The 22,405-nt window shown below is 41.4% G+C and overlaps 1 protein-coding gene across 2 annotated transcripts in view; it reads right to left on the bottom strand.

Moving 5' to 3' along the window:
• Nucleotides 1-5,888: 5,888 nt before the first annotated feature.
• Nucleotides 5,889-22,405, bottom strand: part of erbb2 (erb-b2 receptor tyrosine kinase 2) — a 40,002-nt gene continuing 23,485 nt past the window's right edge. Inside the window, exons 15-28 of one of the 2 annotated variants that reach the window (XM_024387177.2) lie at nucleotides 19,893-20,047; nucleotides 19,532-19,579; nucleotides 19,016-19,154; nucleotides 18,338-18,460; nucleotides 18,061-18,159; nucleotides 17,735-17,920; nucleotides 17,466-17,621; nucleotides 12,973-13,048; nucleotides 11,718-11,864; nucleotides 11,395-11,492; nucleotides 10,923-11,111; nucleotides 10,219-10,618; nucleotides 9,119-9,506; nucleotides 5,889-8,639 (exon numbers count right to left, since the gene is read on the bottom strand). In XM_024387177.2, the coding sequence (XP_024242945.1) occupies nucleotides 9,139-9,506; nucleotides 10,219-10,618; nucleotides 10,923-11,111; nucleotides 11,395-11,492; nucleotides 11,718-11,864; nucleotides 12,973-13,048; nucleotides 17,466-17,621; nucleotides 17,735-17,920; nucleotides 18,061-18,159; nucleotides 18,338-18,460; nucleotides 19,016-19,154; nucleotides 19,532-19,579; nucleotides 19,893-20,047 (2,184 nt within the window). In that variant the 3' untranslated portion in view covers nucleotides 5,889-8,639; nucleotides 9,119-9,138. Of the gene's footprint in view, nucleotides 9,507-10,218; nucleotides 10,619-10,922; nucleotides 11,112-11,394; nucleotides 11,493-11,717; nucleotides 11,865-12,972; nucleotides 13,049-17,465; nucleotides 17,622-17,734; nucleotides 17,921-18,060; nucleotides 18,160-18,337; nucleotides 18,461-19,015; nucleotides 19,155-19,531; nucleotides 19,580-19,892; nucleotides 20,048-22,405 lie in introns of both variants that reach the window. The other variant, XM_042305160.1, reaches the window with a different exon arrangement.

A 22,405-nucleotide genomic window follows, 5' to 3' on the forward strand; every position in this document is an offset into this window, starting at 1 on the left:
AAATGTACATATTGCCGCTTTTAATTGCCTTACTGTAATTGTTTTCATTGTTTTGGTCACCATAGGGAAACTAACCAGCAAAGAAAAATTGGCACTTGCAACGTCCATTGGATTCCAAGAGTGTTTCCTCATGAAAAAAATGTGCAAGCACCTCAATCCATGATGAACCAACATAGATATTGGGAACAAACATTTGGCTGAATAGGGGCAAAATTGTGATTTCCAGTCGAAAGCGATGCAGCTATTCATTCCTTTCACGTCTCATGTTTTTTAAAAATCAGGAAGTCTCTGTGAATCCATACAACCACTCAAGCCCCCATTAACACGTTGGACAGTTCACAGTCCCTCCCTCCAAAACTTTCACACCAGAAAACCCAGAATTGCTTCCTCTTTTCAAAGCAGAGACATGTTCACTGGTGGTGGGGACAGTTGGTAGGGGAGTTGTTGACCTTCCCACACGTTAACAGAGAAACAATGGCTCCATTGACTTGGCTGTATCCCGCCTCACAGCCAGAGTAGTTAAAGGTCCAATGCAGCCGTTTTTTATCTCAATATTAAATCATTTCTGGGTAACAAGTACCTTACTGTGATTGTTTTAAATTAAAATGGTTAAAAAAATAAACCAAAATTGCTTCTTAACAAAGAGCAATTTCTCAAGCAAGACTTTTTCTGGGTCTGTCTGGGAGTGGTCTGAGTGGGGAGGGGAAAACTAGCTGTTATGGGCAGAGAAAAACTTTCTTATTGGTCTATTAACTCATTGCCAGGTGCTGTCACCAGGCAGACCAAAACACCATCGCACTGAAACAGAATTCAATTTCAGGCAGACTTTTTAAACAGCTCTTACACTAAAAGGGCATTATCATAACTTTCACACTATTATTCCAACCTCATAGTGTGGAAATATGTAAAACGGAAAATCACATTTTTGAAGATCCTTTTTGCTTTATTTTTTACAATGTAGAATAATAGTGAAGACATCAAAATGATTAAATAACACATATGGAATCATGTAGTAACCAATAAAGGAGGGGGTGCTTTGCTGGTGACACTGTCGGTGATTCATTTAGAATTCAAGGCACACTTAACCAACATGGCTACCACAGCATTCTGCAGCGATACGCCATCCCATCTGTTTTGCGCTTAGTGGGACTATCATTTGTTTTTCAACAGGACAATGACCCAACACACCTCCAGGCTGTGTAAGCTCTATTTGACCAGGAAGGACCTGGCCTCCACAATCACCCGACATCAACCCAATTGAGATGGCAGAGTGAAGGAAAAGCAGCCAACAAGTGCTCAGCATATATGTGGGAACTCCCTCAAGATTGTTGGAAAAGCATTCCAGGTGAAGCTGGTTGAGAGAATGCCAAGAGTGTGCAAAGCTGTCATCAAGGGAAAGAGTGGCTACCTAAAATATATTTTGATTATTTAACACTTTTTTGGTTACTACATGATTCCATGTATGTTATTTCATAGTTTTGATGTCTTCACTATTATTCTACAATGTAGAAAATAGTACAATTTTTGAAAAAACCTTGAATGAGTAGGTGTGTCCAAACTTTTGACTGGTACTGTATATCATTGCATGGTTTCCCCATTACTCCCAATGGTTTTGGTTAGCAGTGACGAAAGTTAGCTGAAGTTAGTACTGGCTGTTTTAAGAAATCCGAACCGAGGATTACGGTTTCCCTTGGGAGTAAGAAACAATATAACTGCAATGTCTAAAATACCGAACCTATCCTTTATGTAATTATTTAAGGCATTGTTATAGATCAATTGATACGAACTTCTGACTTAAATCTAAAAGCTTGGTTAGTAAAGTGTAATTCTTAGATTCTGTTATTCCATGTTTTCCCACAATATTTATTTATTCTGTTTAAGAATGCATTTCACACAGACAAAATATTGAAGGATTTTTTCCATGTATTAAGGCACACGTAGTGTATATAACCAATCATTACATAAAAAAATACACATTTTCTTCATAAAATATTTTCTTACATATGGACTCCTCTGTGCACTGTCACCAGCATAGCTGCATGGTTAGTACACATACAACCATATTTCTTACAAAAAGCTTTTGTTTTCTTCCTTGCAAGTATTGTGTATGTTTACGTCATGTTTCTTTGGCTCACTGATAGGTAGGAAACATCCCAATCGGACAAACCCTCAATGTACAGTACCAGTCAAAAGTTTGGACACACCAACTCATTCAAGGGTTTTTCATTATTTTTACATTGTAGAATAATAATGAAGACATCAAATCTATGAAATAACACATATGGAATCATGTAGTAACCAAAAAAAGTGTTAAACAAAATCAAAATATATTTTATATTTGAGATTCTTCAAAGTAGTCACCCTTTGAACATGCTTGGCATTCCCTCAACAAGCTTCATGAGGTAGTCACCTAGAATGAATTTCAATTAATTGGGGTGCCTTGTTAAAAGTTCATTTGTGGAATTTCTTTCCTTCTTAATGTGTTTGAGCCAATCAGTTGTGTTGTGACAAGGTCGGGTGGTATACAAAAGATAGCCCTGTTTGGTAAAAGACCAAGTCCATATTATGGCAAGAACAGCGCAAGTAAGCAAAAATAAAAGACAGTACATCATTACTTTAAGACATGAAGGTCAGTCAATTCAGAAAATGTCAAGAACTTTGAGGCGCTATGATGAAACTGGCTCTCATGAGGACTGCCACAGGAATGGAAGACCCAGAGTTACCTCTGCTGCAGAGGATATGTTCATTAGAGTTACCAGCCTCAGAAAATGTAGCCCAAATAAATGCTTCACGGAGTTCAAGTGACAGACACATCTCAACATCAGCTGTTTAGAGGAGACGGCATGAATCAGGCCTTCGTGGTCAAATTGCTGCAAAGAAACCACTACTAAAGGACACCAATAAGAAGACAAGACTTGCTTGGGCCAAGAAACATGAGCAATGGACATTAGACCGGTGGAACTCTGACCTTTGGTCTGATGAGTCCAAATCTGAGATTTTTGGTTCCAACTGTCATGTCTTTGTGAGACGCAGAGTAGGTGAACGGATGATCTCTGCATGTGTGGTTCCCACCGTGAAGCATGGAGAAGGTGTGGTGGTGCTATCCTGGTGACACTAAGTGATTTATTTAGAATTCAATGCACACTTAACCAGCATGGCTACCACAGCATTCTGCAATGATATGGCCATCCCACCTGTTTTGCGCTTAGTGGGACTATCATTTGTTTTTCAACAGGACAATGACCCAACACACCTCCAGGCTCTGTAATGGCTACTTGACCAAGGACAGTGATGGAGTGCTAAATCAGATGACCTGGCCTCCACAATCACCCGACCTCAACCCAATTGAGATGCGTTGGGATTAGTTGGACTGCAGAGTGAAGGTAAAGCAGCCAACAAGTGCTCAGCATTTGTTGGAACTCCTTCAAGACTGTTGGAAAAGCATTCCAGGTGAAGCTGGTTGAGCGTGTGCAAAGCTGTCATAAGGCAAAGGGTGGCTACTTTGAAGAATCTAAAATATATTTGGATTTGTTTAACACTTTTTTTGGTTACGACATAATTCCATGTGTGTTATTTCATAGTTTCTCTCTCTTCACTTTTATTTTACAATGTAGAAAATTGTAAAAATAAAGAAAATTGAGTAGGTACAGTGCCTTGCGAAAGTATTCGGCCCCCTTGAACTTTGCGACCTTTTGCCACATTTCAGGCTTCAAACATAAAGATATAAAACTGTATTTTTTTGTGAAGAATCAACAACAAGTGGGACACAATCATGAAGTGGAACGACATTTATTGGATATTTCAAACTTTTTTAACAAATCAAAAACTGAAAAATTGGGCGTGCAAAATTATTCAGCCCCTTTACTTTCAGTACAGCAAACTCTCTCCAGAAGTTCAGTGAGGATCTCTGAATGATCCAATGTTGACCTAAATGACTAATGATGATAAATACAATCCACCTGTGTGTAATCAAGTCTCCATATAAATGCCCCTGCACTGTGATAGTCTCAGAGGTCCGTTAAAAGCGCAGAGAGCATCATGAAGAACAAGGAACACACCAGGCAGGTCCGAGATACTGTTGTGAAGAAGTTTAAAGCCGGATTTGGATACAAAAAGATTTCCCAAGCTTTAAACATCCCAAGGAGCACTGTGCAAGCGATAATATTGAAATGGAAGGAGTATCAGACCACTGCAAATCTACCAAGACCTGGCCGTCCCTCTAAACTTTCAGCTCATACAAGGAGAAGACTGATCAGAGATGCAGCCAAGAGGCCCATGATCAATCTGGATGAACTGCAGAGATCTACAGCTGAGGTGGGAGACTCTGTCCATAGGACAACAATCAGTCGTATATTGCACAAATCTGGCCTTTATGGAAGAGTGGCAAGAAGAAAGCCATTTCTTAAAGATATCCATAAAAAGTGTCGTTTAAAGTTTGCCACAAGCCACCTGGGAGACACACCAAACATGTGGAAGAAGGTGCTCTGGTCAGATGAAACCAAAATTGAACTTTTTGGCAACAATGCAAAACGTTATGTTTGGCGTAAAAGCAACACAGCCCATCACCCTGAACACACCATCCCCACTGTCAAACATGGTGGTGGCAGCATCATGGTTTGGGCCTGCTTTTCTTCAGCAGGGACAGGGAAGATGGTTAAAATTGATGGGAAGATGGATGGAGCCAAATACAGGACCATTCTGTAAGAAAACCTGATGGAGTCTGCAAAAGACCTGAGACTGGGACGGAGATTTGTCTTCCAACAAGACAATGATCCAAAACATAAAGCAAAATCTACAATGGAATGGTTCAAAAATAAACATATCCAGGTGTTAGAATGGCCAAGTCAAAGTCCAGACCTGAATCCAATCGAGAATCTATGGAAAGAACTGAAAACTGCTGTTCACAAATGCTCTCCATCCAACCTCACTGAGCTCGAGCTGTTTTGCAAGGAGGAATGGGAAAAAATTTCAGTCTCTCGATGTGCAAAACTGATAGAGACATACCCTCAAGCGACTTACAGCTGTAATCGCAGCAAAAGGTGGCGCTACAAAGTATTAACTTAAGGGGGCTGAATAATTTTGCACGCCCAATTTTTCCGTTTTTGATTTGTTAAAAAAGTTTAAAATATCCAATAAATGTCGTTCCACTTCATGATTGTGTCCCAATTGTTGTTGATTCTTCACAAAAAAATACAGTTTTATATCTTTATGTTTGAAGCCTGAAATGTGGCAAAAGGTCGCAAAGTTCAAGGGGGCCGAATACTTTCGCAAGGCACTGTATGTCCAAACCTTTGACTGGTACTCTATATAAAAATATTTACAAGAAAAAGTACAAAATTCCACCTGCGGTTCCATCCTCACATTAATTTGTTTTAAGGGGAGACTTGGGGAGGGTAGAGGCTGTTGAACTTGTGTTTTTTTAGATCAACTACATTGCAGTTAGCAACTGCAGGCGGACTTATCCACAAATCATAGTGAGTAGTCATTTAGGATGCAAGTTGATTTGTAGATCAGTCAGTCTGAAGTCTCCAACAGCAATGTAGTCGATCTCAAACACGCACACACAGATACAGTGTCAGAGGGCAGAACTTCATGTAGGGGGAGGGAAACCCCAGTCCTGAAGGGTCAGCTTGGATTGCTTACGCCTCTGTGATTAACTGATGAGCCCACTGATTAAGGCTTCCCAAGCCTAAATTAATCGATGTGGATGGGAGTAGGAATCTCTTGAGAACTGGAGTTGTGTGGTTGCTCCTCCAGGTTTAGTGTTTTTTTGCCCTTGTCTGAAATCTCTGGCATTGTAAAATAGCACTAAACTCTTTAAGAGACCCCAGATTTCTCATATCGTCACCGGAAAACCTTGTATCTCCAAAAAGTGAACTTTTCAGGAATTGAGCAAACATTTTTTTATTATAGTTTTGGAACCTCAAGGTATTTTGAATGACTTTGATTGGTCCTAGAGTCATGAAACTTTTACAGCACGTGGAAGGGAATGACTGTCAATATACTATGTAAAAATAAAAATAAACGATATGAGATCTGTCAATGGCTCATCAGAAACGGCTGACAAAGCTTGTCTAAATTCTACGAGTACAAAACTGCTGGTTGTATGAAAAGCTATTGGCCGTAACTTCGGAGTTGTATAATCAATATCTATCAAATTTGTTAAGACATCCCAAATGCTTCAGAAACAAAAGCAACACATTTATAAGCGGTTAAAATTGTAAGCTTACCCATACGAGGACAACAAGATTCCAAAGCAAATGTGGCTAGTGCTGGTGTCAATACCTCGGGGAAGAAAACTTTTTTTTAAAGTCATTAAAAAACTTTTTTTTTTTTTAAATCGATGAATACTTTAACCATCCCCACCCGACACTGACACACATAACTCATTGTTTTGGTCACTATCAGGAAACTAACCATCAAAGATTAATTGGCACTTGTAAAGTACATTGGATTCCAAGAGTGTTTTCTCATAAAAACAAATGTGCAAGCACCTCAATCCATGATGAACCAATATAGATCTTGGGAACAAACATTTGGCTGAATAGGGGCAAAATGGTGATTTCCTGTCAAAAGCGTTGCAGTTATTCATTCCTTTCAGGTCACGTGTTTAAAAGTCTCTGAATCCATACAACCCCTCCGCCCCCATTCAAAAATTTGGGATAGTTCCCAGCCCCTCCTCCATGCCAACTCCAAGGCGTTCACACCAGAAAACCCAGGATTCCTCCCTCTTTTCAAAGCAGAAACATGTTCACTGGTGGTGGAGGGGACAGTTGGTAGGGGAGTTATTGATCTTCCCACACATCCATAAAGAAACAATGGCTCCATTGACTTGTCAGTATCCCCCTCACAGCCAGAGAAGTTAAAGGTCCAATGCAGCCATTTTTATCACAATATTAAATCATTTCTGGGTAACAATTTAGAACCTTACTGTGATTGTGTTTATTTTTTTATTTTTTATTGAAAACAAACAGATTCTTAGCAAAGAGCAATTTCTCAAACAAGAATTTTGCTAGGGCTGTCTGGGAGTGGTGAGTGGGGAGGGGAAAACTGAAAACTAGCTGTCATTGGTAAAGTTTTGGAACTCGTTCTTGTTGGTCTATTAACTAATTTACTGCCTGGTAGTAGGCATGCAAAAACTCCATCCCACCACAACAGGCTGAAATTTCAGGCTGTCTTTTCAAACAGCTCATATACTAAAAGGGCATTATCATAATTTTCACAATTTCACAGTATTATTCCAAACTCAGTGTAGAAATATGTATAAAACAGAGAGAAATCACATTTTTGACTGCACTGGGCCTTTAACATGTAAATCGCCGTTTAAAAAATGCGGTCGATTATTAACTAGCAGTGTGGGCTTGTTGCCCAGAGGAATCTGAACTATGCATTGATTATCAAAAACAACAACAAGGGACACATTTCCCTCTTCAGAATCACACGCAAGAATATAAACATGTCTCATATGAATAAAAATACATTGGTTTCTTCCAACTTCAAGGGACAAACAAATTCTCAAAATATTCAACCATAGTATTAGAACTCAATCTTCACTTTTCTTGGGCGTCCACGATGACAAAGTTTGGGACACAGTGGAAGAATAACACTGGACCCCATCTTGGAAACTTTGGGAGTTATGCAGTGCGTGTATTGCACATACTGCATTGTAAGCAACAGAAATTCAAACGCAAATAACCTTTTCAAATGAAAATTTGAAACTTTTGCCAAAGTGGTTCTCCACTATTCAGCTGAAAACCTGGAATTCTTCGTACAGTAGTATCTTTCGCCGAAATGTCACTGGTATGTTGTAAGAACTTATCAAGAACATTAAAGCTTACACAAACCCCCTTGGTTTCCTATATGCCAATCTACCATTTTAAAGCCACATTAATGAACACGTCTTCCCTGGCCACAATGGCGGTCTTCTAAATGCATAATGTATTCCTTTCGTGGGGTACAGACGTCGGTCAGATGGTCAGCAAAGCCCTTCTCTTGGCCAAACAAAATGGCTTTGATTGTACCGAGCCCCATCAGGTCTTCGAGCTGCTCACCAGAATATTAAACTTCTTTCTCATAAGCATATAAATGGCTTACCGGTGGGGGAAAATGGTTGAAAAGACATCATATACAGGGCTTCCTTGCAAAAGAGACCTTGGTCTCAATGGGACTCCTTGCTAAAATAGGTTAAATACATTACAACCAGTTTTGCCAACAGGGTTGTTTTTGTCTGAAACCCCACACATTAGTGTGTTGTACATTTCCCCCCATAAAACCGGGAAGACGAGCAATGTCTTATATGTATGATTACAAGAAGGAAAGGATAAGGGAATCAGACACTCACATAATGATTCACACACAAATATGACAATCATGAATGATAACATTCAATAAAATAAATCTAAAAACTAAAATATTTAAAATTTGATATCCCTAGTCCAGTGTTACTTGGATTATTCTCCCATTTATCATGAGATGACTTAAAATATTTAGATATCGTGGTGCTGTCCGTCTTTTGCCTGCTAGTAGTACCATATAGTCAGGATTAGAGAACTGTTTCTTTCCGGTGAGTCAATTTCCTCGGCCTTCAAAGTACTCCGTGTTGTTTCCGAGGCTGTGTTAAAAAGGTTGACATTGAGGTGCTAACGTAGGGAGACAAGGAAGAAAGAAACCTCGGTGAGCGTTGAAACAAGTTCAGCACACACACGCGCATAATAACAACGTCCCTCCGATAATGCTACATTGTATTGGGTGGTGTTGTGTAACACCCCATGTTTTCAGGAGATACAAGCTGGACATCCTCTGGCTGGCAGCCCTGTGACTGCTACTCCAAACAGTACACCTCCATTCACGCAATCACACACTAGTTCCCACTCATGCGAACTTAATCTCAGACACTCAACGTGCATTCACTCTTAATGCATTTTCTCTCAAATGCATGCACACAGGCACACACACACACACACACACACACACACACAGTCCTCACATACCCCTGCATCCCACACACACACACACACACACACACTCGTTCCCATCTTCCATCCCTCCCACGCTCCTCCTTTTCTACAGCAGTAGCTACCCTATCCCCTGTCTATAACCCAGGTTCATGCCTCCTCACATCACTTCCTGTCAGTCTCATCAGGTGTGCTCTCTCTGGCCGCTCCAGGTGTCTGCTAGGCCCAGGTACTCTGGGTTCTCTGCCGTGGGCGTCACAAAGTCATTCACCTGCCTGGGAGGAGGGTTAGGCCCCCCATCCCTCTCCCCACCACCACCACCCCCGGCCACAGCCTTAGCCACTAGGTCCAGGTAGTAGGGATTGTCGAAGGCAGGCGAGGTGGAGCCGGAGGTCATCATGGGGACCAGGTACTCCGGGTTCTCCACGCTGTGTCCCGAGCTCAGGCCATTGGGGAGGTGCCGATGCCTCTCGGCTGCCCCCTTGCGGGGCAGAGTGCTGGGGCGCTCGATGGCCCCCGGCCGGAGGTCCTGCACCTCCTGGTTGATGTACTCTGGGGGAGGAGAATGAGGAGAGGAGAATAGTTCAGATATGTAGTTTCACATAGAGATATACAGATTTAATTATATATTTTTTAAATGGTAGTCTTTGAACATAAAGAAGTATAGGTGAAGGCACAGCCATATTACGTGAATAACAAATTAATAGGGACACTCAGACTGATTATGACTTGCACAGATGTTTTTCAGCACCACGTATAAGTAGATGAATGTGTGTATTCAGACCTGAGTTCAAATACAATTTGTTTTCCTTCAAATACTTGAGCATTTGCTTGAGCTTGCGTAGAGTGCCAGATGCAAGGGGTAAGTTTACACTTATCCACTGCACTTATCCGCAGTGGTGAAAAAAGTGCCCAATTGCCAAAATTGAGTAAAAGTAAAGATACCTTAATAGAAAATGACTCACCCAGTAAAATACTACTTAAAGTCACCCAGTAAAATACTACTTGAGTAAAAGTCTTCGATTTTATATATGCTTATTTATATATACTTATTTGGCGCTGGCCCCCATGGGAAGTACATTATTTTCTTTAGGAATGTAGTGGAGTAGAAGTTACCCCAAAACACAGATACCCCAAAACTCTCCTAAAGTAGTACTTTAAAGTATTTCTACTTAAGTACTTCACACCACTGCTAATCCATTGGTTCCTTTGGACCAGGCAAAACAGCACAGGTCTATTGTGTACTGTCTATGACCTAACTCACCTGGTAACGCGTGATTATGATTATACGCATTACCCCTACGGGGCAGCGAGTGATGATTAAGATGATTATAATGATGCATCGGTGACGGTCCATCCGTCTCCAGGTCGCTCTCTCCTCCATTGGGGAAGGTGGGGTCTTTGCAATAGCGCCCGGGGCTCGCTGGGGCGTCATCGGGACCCCCGTCCAGGAACACTGAGTCCGAGTGTCCCCCCGTAGAGAGGTGTGAGGTGGTGCGGGCCAGGAGGGAGGGGTAATGGGGGTTCCAGGGCCCATTGGAGATGGCACTGGCCCCCATTGGCAGAGTGGGGTACTGGCTGCGCCCCAGGGTGCTCACCGAGGAGTACATGCTTCTCGGGCCGCCCGCCATGGAGGGCTCACTATCCAATCCATGGTCCGTACTCTGAGGGGGTGGAAGAAGAGTTTGTGTGTGAGACAGAGAGAGCGAGAGCGAGAGAGAGTGTGTGTGTGTGAGAAAGTAGATCAAGGAAACTTACTATTAGGGGAAGAAGAGGCAAAAGGGGAGAGGGAAGGGGCAGGAGGAGGGGGAAAGATGGAGAAGGGAAGGAAATGAGGGAAGAACAGGAGAGGTCGCAAGTAGAGGCTAAGTGATCGTTCCAAAGACAGACAGGACAGAAGAAAAGGGTAAATGGGAGGAAAAGGCAGAGGAAATAATTCAGAGAGGACAAAGTGAGTTGAGTACTGACCCTGTGTGAGTGGTGTCGTGAGGGGCCGTTGGGGCCCGAGGTCTCCGCTTGGGGTCTGAAGAAGTTGGGCTGGGGCACCAGGTACTCCTCAGCATCCAGCAGGTCTCTGATTTCTGCTCCCTCCTCCTCCAGTAGCATCCTGAAGAACTGACTGTCAACCGGACTGGACAAACTCATCTTGTCATCATTCTGGCGAGAGAGAAGGGAGGGAGGGAGAAAGAGGTAGAGGGAGAGGAAGAAAGGAATGATTTAGGAAATTAAGTAAGCTGGTAAGCAAACAGATGGTGAGGGTTTGGCTACATGTATTTGAACAAACAAACTCACATGCACACAGATTCCACTCATACTCATGTCACAGACTGGCAAACAATATCCACACATCAAGCATGTCTACAAGCACGCACACACACAGCCACCCAGTCACAGACGGACAGACGGCAACATACACAGAGACAACAACAGAAACACACACCTGGATGACTACGTAGCGAGGTGGGTCTCGTGCCATGGCGCTGAACTCGGTCACCAGCTCCTTGAATTTAGGCCTGCTGTCTGGTTCAATCATCCAGCCTGTGTATCAAACGCAGACACAGTATAGTCTGAACTATAGTCTGAACTATACTATCAATGAAATACATTTCATTTGTGTTGCGCTTTTAAAAAAGACTTGAATGGATGAGTCTTTTCCATTTATTTGGAGTATTGGCCTATGAGCTGTGTCAACAAACTTTGATTTTTGACAACCCCCCCATTTTGTTTGTATGGAAGAAACGCTACAGTTCCAGTGTCACTTACACTTGACCATGATCATGTAGACGTCAATGGTGCAGATAAGGGGCTGGGGGAGCCTCTCGCCCCCCTCCAGCAGCTCTGGGATGTCTCGTGCCGGGATCAGGTCATAGGGCTTGGCCCCAAAGGTCATCAGCTCCCAAACAGTCACCCCTAATGAGATCGAGAGATACAGTTGCAGATAGAGATGGTTCCAAATGCTCCATCCAACATTAAAAAACAGTATGGTGTACTATGGTATAAATTCTGTAGTGTTTGTGCAGACTTTACAGTAGTATTCACTTTAGTATTTTTGCTGACTGTTCTATACTGTAGTGTTTTTGCAGACTGTATTATACTGTAGTATTTACTGTAGTGTTTTTGCAGACATAAATGTAGTATTTACTACAGTGTTTTTGCTGTATTATCTTTTACATAGAGGTGGCTTTCTCCTTCAGGAGAAATATTAAAAGAGCACATTTTCCTTAACCTTTAGGTAGGTAGGACTAGGGTGTGAATGGATAGTTTAGAGCTTCTGCTCCCTATTTCTATTACCTGTAGGGAACACAATGTGGTCTATATTTGGCATGTAGGTTTATCACTTATGGGTGTCACAACTTGTGATTATGAGGGAGGGGAATTGGCAGTATATATTCAAATTCAACAATTTAGCATTTACTATAGTTAAAAAAGTGTAGTGTTTTTGCAGACATTACTGTAATTTTTACTACAGTGTATATTTGCAGATAATACCGTAGTAGTTACTGTAATATTCTACAACATTCTATAGTAAGTACAACACATGATCGAGGGATACTACAGTGTGTAGTATAGTATTCTACAGTAAGTACTGTAGTATTCTATAATAAACTGTTGTTTTGTCGTGTGTGATATTACAGCAATAACAGTCTATTCAAACTAGAAGGTAGTCTTTGAATGTTTGGTGCCAACATGGCGGCCATTTAAATGTTATATCTCACACTCAGTTTGCGGACTTTATTCAGAGCTATAGATAAACAGTTGTGGGCACTAAAACCTGTGGTACAGGTTTTTGTAAACAAACTATTGCTATTCGATTCGATAGAGTGCCTTGTTGCATACGCATTATGGCAATTGTTCTGCCTATACGACTTAACTTTTTATTGCCCACAAATGTACAGAGGTACTGTTGAGTCTGAAATAACAGTCGACGTTGCTGTCTTAGTGAATATTTAAATGTTTAGTGCCATTATTTATATATTAAGTATGTGTATCAAGATGGGTTAGAAGTGTCTAGACTGACCGTAGCTCCACACATCACTCTGGTGGGTGAACTTCCTGTGGAGGATAGACTCCAACGCCATCCACTTAATAGGCACCTGAAGAGCACAGATACATCACATTGAGTGAGTAAAACATTAGGAACACCTTCCTGATATTGAGTTGCACACCATTTTGCCCTCAGAACGAACAGTCTCAATTCGCCGGGGCCAACAGGATCCCCCAGTTTGTTATGTCAAGTTGGCTGGATGTCCTTTGGGAGGACCATTCTTGATAAACACAGGAAACTGTTGAGCGTATAAAAAAAACAGCAGCGTTGCAGTTCGTGACACACTCAAAACGGTGCGCATGGCAACTACTACCATACCCCGTTCAAAGGCACTTAAATATTTTGTCTTTCCCATTGCCTGGTTAAATAAAATACAAAACTACAATACAAATACACAATCCATGATTCAATTGTCTCAGGGCTTAAAATTCCTTGTTTAACCCGTCTCCTCCCCATCATCTATATTTATTTATTTTTAAACAGGGATTCACCATTGAGACCAGGGTCTCTTTCTCAAGGGAGCCCTGCACATACAATTCATAGACAAAATCTAATAAAAATCAGATCAGTACAAAAACAAACTAAATAATAGCACAACAAACAATCAAGAAAAACAGCATTATTCCTCCGCAAATAGTTCCCCAATTAGTATTTTAAGTTGCCCAAGCGGCATCAGAGCATCCAATTGCTGTGTATTTTGCAGTTGGTTCCAGCAATGATGTGCATTAAAACTAAAAGCAGATTTACCTAATTCGGTAGAGACCCGAGAAACCTCAAGAGTTTCCAAACCCGCTCACAGGGTTGGTTATCTCATATATTTTTTTAAACTTTAACAAAAAAGTTAGGTAAGTTGGAAGCTTGTGTAGTAGGGCTTTATAAACAAAAAGGGAGTGATAAATTGATTGACAGGACTTTAATGAGGACCAGCCCACCTTTTGATACAGGACGCAGTGGTATTAAGTATTAAGACTGTCACCAGTGATAAAATGAATGGCACTATGGTAAACGGCATACAAAGTTTAAGAGTGGTAGTTTCTGCAATCTGGTAAATGGTGTCACTATAATCATGAACTGGCAGGAAAGTTGACTGTACAATTTTCAATTTAGGGAGAGGGAAGATCTATTTCTAAAAAAGCCCACTTTAAAATCTTAGCTTTTTAACTAACTCACCCATATTTGTTTTTTAAAACATGAAGTATTTGTTCATCCAAATGCGCAGATTTGTAGGCGGGAACCTGATAAATGGGAGAATCATCTAGGGTTGGGTGATATGGCCAAAATTTCGTATCACTATATTTTTCAAATATTTTACAGTATTTGGCGTTATTTTAGGTTTTATGAATAATAAAGGTTTTAAATACATTTATGAGAAGTTCATGACCCTAGGGTGGAAACATACATTATAAGTGATTTCAATGGAGCTTTCTCTATTCTGAATGTTTTATACTGTTCAATCCAACTTCAAACCAAAATAACTTTGTGCATTTTCATACATTTCTGGATTTCCTGCACTTTGTTATTATTTCCACACAGTGCCCCACAGAGCTGCATAATATGGGCAAAGACATCTAGGCCTAGTTAATTGGTGAACTGTTGGAATCATGGAAATAGAATGATTTATCTCATTCTGAAGTTGGAATATAGTGGGCAGCACCTTGAATAAATTGTTGTTTGACATGACAATGAATGAATAAGCCATGGAGGAATTACTGACAGGGTAGAAACCAAAGTGTTGGTCAGTGTTTCCAGGGGACTCTAATTAGAGGTTACATTACATGTTTTCTTACCTCGTGTAGCTAGCTAATATATTCATGCTTCGTCTGCTCTTCTCTGATTTGTTAGATACCATTGCACAAACAACCTGGCTGTGTGAGCTAGCTACATTTGCGCTGACTCATTACATAATCTAATTAGCGATTAGCGGCTAACAATTTATTTGAGCTGGAACTTGCTAAGAAAAGAAAAACTAGCAGACAGTAGTTTGCAGACAGTAAGATACACAAACTAATAATGTAGTTATATATAATGATAGATAATAATGTAGTTATATATAAGGATAGATAATAATGTAGTTAACGCTTGTAGAAAACAGCCTCCTTGTCACCAACATCTTGCAGAATTAATGGTAAGAAAGTGCTAGTGACATCTTGGTTGAGCAACTGCTCTCTCCTTGAGTGACATGGGGCAGAGCTTGATGTGGGAAGCAGCAGGGGGAGAGGGAGAAAAGTAGCAAATGGAGTAAACCATAATAAAACGGATATTACACGCGCCAGAGTTGCATGTCACATTTAACAAAACAAACATTGAAATACCATTATAGAAGGTAAAGTAAAAACACAAACTGGTTCCAGCCCTAGAACAATCCAATGAATACATATGTATCCATCTGAAACATTCTTGCGAGAACTAAAAATAACAGAGCTGCCAACTCTCACGCATTGGCCGTGAGACACATGCATTTGACCCTCTTTGCACGCTCTTACGACACACCTCGATTATCTCACGCATTGAAAAGTGCTTTTCTTTTTCTAATTAGTCCATTATAGTAAGCGCATTAACTTTCAACTGTGCTCCAAATCGTTTTGAAATCGGAACATCTGCGCCTGCAATTTAACATCACGACCGGAACCTCTATCTTCGTCCTACTTTGCCACAGCCCTGTGAACCGCAGATTATTGAAGCATATGATTGAAGCATATGATTAGTCTAGTTATGTTAGGGATCAAGGGGATTGGATGCATGTTTTAAAGAAACGCCCATCAAGGTTAGAATGGAGCTGAATGGAGAGAGAGAAAGTTATCCTCTGAGTTTATAAAACTGTAAAAATAGCAGCATGGAAGCGCTGTTTAATGTACAATGTCAACAAAATGTAATTGCGGTTACTCCCACCCCTATTGCAGAACGCAGCCTTTTGTCAGCATGTCATCCACATTTTCATTAGTCCCCTGGTTTGGTGATTGGCATTTAGGCTGTGACAAAGAAAAGGCAGCAGACAGAACTATAGAGCATGGTTTTGCAGGGAAGTTTGGTAGGGTGACCCGATTTGTAACTATGAAAATCATATTGTCGAACAGGTTGTGAACTAAAAAGTGTAATTCTTTTTTGTTTAATTTTAGAGGGGGGACAATCAATAGAAACAGAATTTGAGCTTAACTTCAGGAGATTTTATTATATATTTACTTTATTTAGTCTGATCAGTGGAACAATTCACTTTTTTTTTTACATTGGGCAATAATGTAGTAATTACTCTGCTTGTCAGCAAGAACACTACTGTTATTCCCCACAGTTATTTTATATTATTCCACTTCTTCTTGATGAAATTTTTCCAAATTTTGCAGGAAAAAAATCACATAATTGAAATCTGATATGCATACTTGTGTCTTTGAAAATGTATTATATGAGGCTATGTATTTTTTCAGTCATTCATGGACAGTTTTAAATATGTCATACAAATAAGCATTGGATATTGAATGCTCCAGGAATCAAAAAATATTTTTGACATTTTAGGGGGACTCACAACTCATTAACACATCATATTTTGTATATGTAGAATAAGATGATGGCAAGGATCTTCAACTGGTCTGCATAAACCACCTGAATATTGATATTAATTAGACTTTTCTTGAAGGTTGGGTGATTTTTGAGAAATAAATTGTTATTACAAGAACATTTTTGAACACGCAGCACTTGGGGAAACATCAGGGGTGGCCAACCCTCCTGGAGAGCAAGCAGGATTTTCTTTCAGCCCTATTTTAAAAGAGATAGTTTACCCAAAATACAAAATGATTGTGTCCTTACCTTAAAAGCAGTCCATGGACAAAACAATTTATGATTTGGTTACACACTGCCATCAACTATTAATATGAGTATTTCCTGTGCAGAGCTTTAGTGTAGTGGTAACACTCCTCGGCACGTGTCACATACAGCTTTACACCTGAGAACAGGGATCAATCCCTGCACCCAACCTTCCCAATGTTTCTCCCATGTTCCTGTCTCCCCATCATTTAATTACTGTCTGAAAAAGTGTCAAACCACCCCCAAAAATATTAGCATACTCAAAGTAACAGTAGTCCTAAATACACCTGATGTGGTAAAAAAAATCAATTTTAAAAAATCCACCCTGGTCATTGGCCTAAGCCATGTCACAATATGTAGAATTGCAGGAAATTGGCACAACTAGGGGCTGTGTCATTGGGCAATAAAATTCACATTGGCAGCCCTGCAACATATATTTAGTCTTGCACGCATTAAGTACAAGTTTTAAACCAACTAGGGCTTCCTGTAAGGTAACAAGGTCAGATTTAACAGCCTGGATTTAACAGGTGACATCAATAAGGGATCATACATTTCACCTGGATTCATCTGATCAGTCTATGTCATGGAAAGTTCCTAATGTTTTGTACACTCAGTGTGTGTGTGTGTGTGTGTATGTGTGTGTGTATATAAAAACACACACACAGCCATACCTTGCCTCCGTCAGCATGGTACTCTGTTTCGTCTATGTCCAACAGGCGAGCCAGGCCGAAGTCAGTGATCTTGACGTGGTTGGGGTTCTTTACCAGGACGTTACGTGCTGCCAGGTCCCTGTGCACAAGACGTACATCCTCCAGGTAGCTCATCCCCTAAACATACACACACAGACACAAAATAAGAAATTACACCCATAGCCATTATGATCCCATGCAGACGGACAAACTAATGAATGATGGACAGATCATATCTCTCGTAGCCTCACCTTCGCTATCTGCACACACCAATTGAGGAGGTACTGGGAGCCGATGTGGTCCTTGTTCTCTCGGACGTAGTCCAGCAGGCAGCCGTATGGCATGAGCTGGGTGACCAACTGAACTGTGGAGGTCAGGCAGATACCCAGCAGACGACACACATAGGGACTGGCCACACCGGCCATTACGTACGCCTCCTGTGTGTGTGTGTGTGTGTGTGTGTGTGTGTGTGTGTGTATGTGTGTGTGTTAAAGAAAGAGAGAAAGAGCGAGAAAGACAGTGAGAGTCTGTGTGTAAGGATTCATTAAAAGAAGGATGGGTTGATACCAAAACTCACATCCAGGATCTCCTTGTTGGCCTTGGGCGAAGTGTTCTCTCGCAAAACCTTGATGGCCACCGGGATCTTCACATTCTCCCCATCAGGAGCCCACGCCCCCTGGAATGAGTATATTCACATTATAATTACGCTATAATAACATAGTAACTTTAGAAAAAGTTTGAATTTCAATAAACAAAATGTTGACAATCAATGTTATATTAAATTTCAAACTATTCGATTGGTATGAGGGTATCTTATAGACAACGCAAAGGCAGACAGACGCTTGCACACACACCTTGTAAACAGTGCCGAAGGCTCCTGAGCCCAGAACTCTTAGCTTCTTTAGCTCGGTCTCCTTGAGGATGCGCATCTGGGCCTGATTGGGCAGGGCTCCACTGGGAGTCAGAGGCTCCACCAGCTACAGACAGAGAGAAGACTCCCATCATGTTTGCAGTTAAAACTAGAACTGCAATCACCGACTCTTTCACTTAGAACTGAAACTTTTATCACGCTTGTGTTACGACAAGACCTACGACATTGATAATGCCCTGGGAAACACTAATAACATTAACTACAGGGGTTATAGAAGAAAAATTGTCGGGGGCCAAGTTAACCTCCCCTTTCATGTATAAAAAAATAAAATAAACAAAAAAATGTTTTAAAAGCATGACCATGTTCTTCAGGAAAGAGGATCATTTTGTACACGTATGAAACTTTTTAATGTATTAAAAAAAAAGACGAATCCATATGAAGGAAATCCGTCGCAGTGACAGAACTTTAACCCCTGTAACTATAAGACAGACAGCTTATTAACATATTGTATGATCTTTACAAGTAGCGACCTACTGATATTACAAAGACATCATTTACAAGCTTCGCATTAATCATTTTCCAAATTCTGTCTTTTGAACAACAACCCCCCCCCATGATGCGTCGCGTCAGCCCCATGTGTCATGGCAGTGCCCACACCCACCTCATGCTCCTGGAGAATCCTCCTCAATGTCTCCTTCCTCTTGAGCTGTTTCTGTCGGCGTAGGTAGAACACCAGCAGACCCAATAGGATGAGGAAGAGCACCGCCCCGCCCACCGCAGCCGCGATCGAAGTGCCCGGCCTGGAAAGACAGAGAGCAAACATTCACATTCATCAAGTACCTACTACTTTTACTAATGCTACTACACATTCATAAACCCTCTTGGCTTCCTTGTGAATATTTTGTGAATGCATTGAAGCAGGTGAAGTAATCCTCGGAGCAACAGGACAACAGGCTCAAAGATGACACTGGAGAACTTCGGTTATAGAGCAGGAGAGATGAAAGATCACAACAGTTGGATAAGAGAGAATGGGAGAGAGTTGGATAGAGGGGAGAAACAGCACCAACGTGGTGGGTGTGGCTTGGAGAAAAAATAAAAGTATTGAAAAAGAAAGACAATGGGATATCAGTTAAGAGTATTGCAGAGCATGACAGATATTTGTGATGGAAAACCTCACCCTGTTTTAGTATGGATGGGGCAGCCTCTTTCATCCTTCTGAGTGCACCTAAGAAAGAAAAAGCAGCATTAGCATTGTGCAGTTTTGGTGGTGGTGTGTTTGTGTTCACGCGGCTGTTTGTGTGTGTGTTCACGCACCTGTTTGTGTGTGTATATATATCTCATGTCATATCGGTGTGTGTGTTTAAGTTTGTGTGTGTTTGCAGTCACATGCCCATTTGTGTGTGTGTGTGCGATCACATGCCTGTGTGTGCATGTTCACATGCCTGTGTGTTTGTGTGTGTATATGTCTCATGTTACATCTGTGTGTGTGTGTGTCTGTTTAAGTGTGTGTCTGTTTAAGTGTGTGTGTGTACACTCACGAGAGTGTGCAGTTGGTGTTGCAGGAGAGGCAGTGGCCCGTGGCGTTGCTGTATTTCCACACAGTGTGCTGCTCCTCCTTCAACCCACTGGGACATTTCTCCACACACACCTCCCCGTCCTGGTAGTGCAGGCAATCTGTACATTGGTGGGCCCCCTAGAGGTAAGACGAAAGAGAGAGCTTAAGATTCACACACACAGTATTTAAAAACACATATATAGTCAAATGTTTTTGCCCCCTTCCTGATTTGATCTGTTTTTGCATATTTTTATATATTGAATGTTAGCAGATCTTCAACCAAAACCTAATATTAGATAAAGAGAAACGGATTTGACAAATAACCACATTTTTAAAAACGTATTTTATTTATTTTATTAAAGTTATGCAACACCTAATTCCCCTTTGTAAAAAAGTGATTGCCCCCTTACACTCAATAACTGTCTGTGCCACCTTTAGCGGCCACCTTTAGCGGCAATGACTGCAACCAAATGCTTCTTGAAGTTGTTTATCAGTCTCTCACATCAATGAGGAGGAATTTTGGCCCAATCTTGCATGCAGAACTGCTTTAACTCAGCAACAATTGTGGGTTTTCAAGCATGAACTGCTCGTTTCAAATCCTGCCACGACATTTGAATTGGTATTAAGTCTGGACCTGGACAAGGCCATTCCAAAACCTCAAATGTGTCGCTTTTTAACCATTTTCATGTAGGCTAATTGTGTGTTTTGGATCATTGTCTTGCATGGCTGCATGACCCAGCTGCACTTCAGCTCACAGACGGATGGCCTGACATTCTCCTGTAGAATTTTCTGATACAGAGCAGAATTAATGGTTCCTTCTGTTAAGGCAAGTCATCCAGGACCTGAGTCAGCAAAGCATCCCCAAACCATCACACAACCACCACCAAATCAAATCAAATTTTATTAGTCACATGCACCGAATAGAACAGTGAAATGCTTACTTACAAGCCCCTAACCAACAATGCCGTTTAAAAAATAAGAATAAGAAATAAAAGGAACAAGTCATTAAAGAGCAGCAGTAGAATAACAATAGCGAGACTATATACAGGGGGTTAGTCAAGGTAATATGTACAGTGGGGCAAAAAAGTATTTAGTCAGCCACCAATTGTGCAAGTTCTCCCACTTAAAAAGATGAGAGAGGCCTGTAATTTTCATCATAGGTACACTTCAACTATGACAGACAAAATTTGAAAAAAAAATCCAGAAAATCACATTGTAGGATTTTTAATGAATTTCTTTGCAAATTATGTTGGAAAATAAGTATCTGGTCACCTACAAACAAGCAAGATTTCTGGCTCTCACAGACCTGTAACTTCTTCTTTAAGAGGCTCCTCTGTCCTCCACAGGATTTGTTACCTGTATTAATGGCACCTGTTTGAACTTGTTATCAGTATAAAAGACACCTGTCCACAACCTCAAACAGTCACACTCCAAACTCTACTATGGCCAAGACAAAAGAGCTGTCAAAGGACACCAGAAACACAATTGTAGACCTGCACCAGGCTGGGAAGACTGAATCTGCAATAGGTAAGCAGCTTGGTTTGAAGAAATCAACTGTGGGAGCAATTATTAGGAAATGGAAGACATACAAGACCACTGATGACTGACTAATTGGTGGCTGGTGGCTGACTAAATACTTTTTTGCCCCACTGTACATGTAGGTAGAGTTATTAAAGTGACAATGCATAGAAAATAACAGAGTAGCAGCGGCATAAAACAGGGGGTGGGCAATGCAGATAGTCTAGGTAGCCATTTGATTAGATGTTCAGGAGTCTTATGGCTTGGGGGTAGAAGCTGTTTAGAAGCCTCTTGGACCTAGACTTGGCGCTCCAGTACAGCTTGCCGCGCGGTAGCGCAGAGAACAGTCTATGACTAGGGTGGCTGGAGTCTGAAAATGTTTAGGGCCTTCCTCTGACACCGCCTGGTATAGAGGTCCTGGATGGCAGGAAGCGTAGCACCAGTGATGTACTGGGCCATATGCACTACTCTCTGTAGTGCCTTGCGGTCTGAGGCCAAGTAGTTGCCATACCAGGTAGTGATGCAACCAGTCAGGATGCTCTACATGGTGCAGCTGTAGAACCTTTTGAGGATCTAAGGATGCCATGCCAAATCTTTTCAGTCTCCTGAGGGGGAATATGTTTTGTCGTGCCCTCTTCACGACAGTCTTGGTGTGTTTGGACTATGTTAGTTCGTTGGTGATGTGGACACCAAGGAACTTGAAGCTCTCAACCTGCTCCACTACAGCCCTGTCGATGAGAATGGGGGCGTGCTCGGTCCTCCTTTTCCTGTAGTCCACAATAATCTCCTTTGTCTTGATCATGTTGAGGGAGAGGTTGTTGTCCTGGCACCACACAGCCAGGTCTCGTCGTTGTCGGTGATCAGGCCTACCACTATTGTGTCATCGGCAAAAACGTAATGATGGTGTTGTAGTCATGCCTGGCCGTGCAGTTATGAGTGAACAGGGAGTACAGGAGGGGACTGAGCACGCACCCCTGA

This window comes from Oncorhynchus tshawytscha, linkage group LG24 (assembly GCF_018296145.1).
Source record: "Oncorhynchus tshawytscha isolate Ot180627B linkage group LG24, Otsh_v2.0, whole genome shotgun sequence".
NCBI classification, from domain to species: domain Eukaryota; kingdom Metazoa; phylum Chordata; class Actinopteri; order Salmoniformes; family Salmonidae; genus Oncorhynchus; species Oncorhynchus tshawytscha.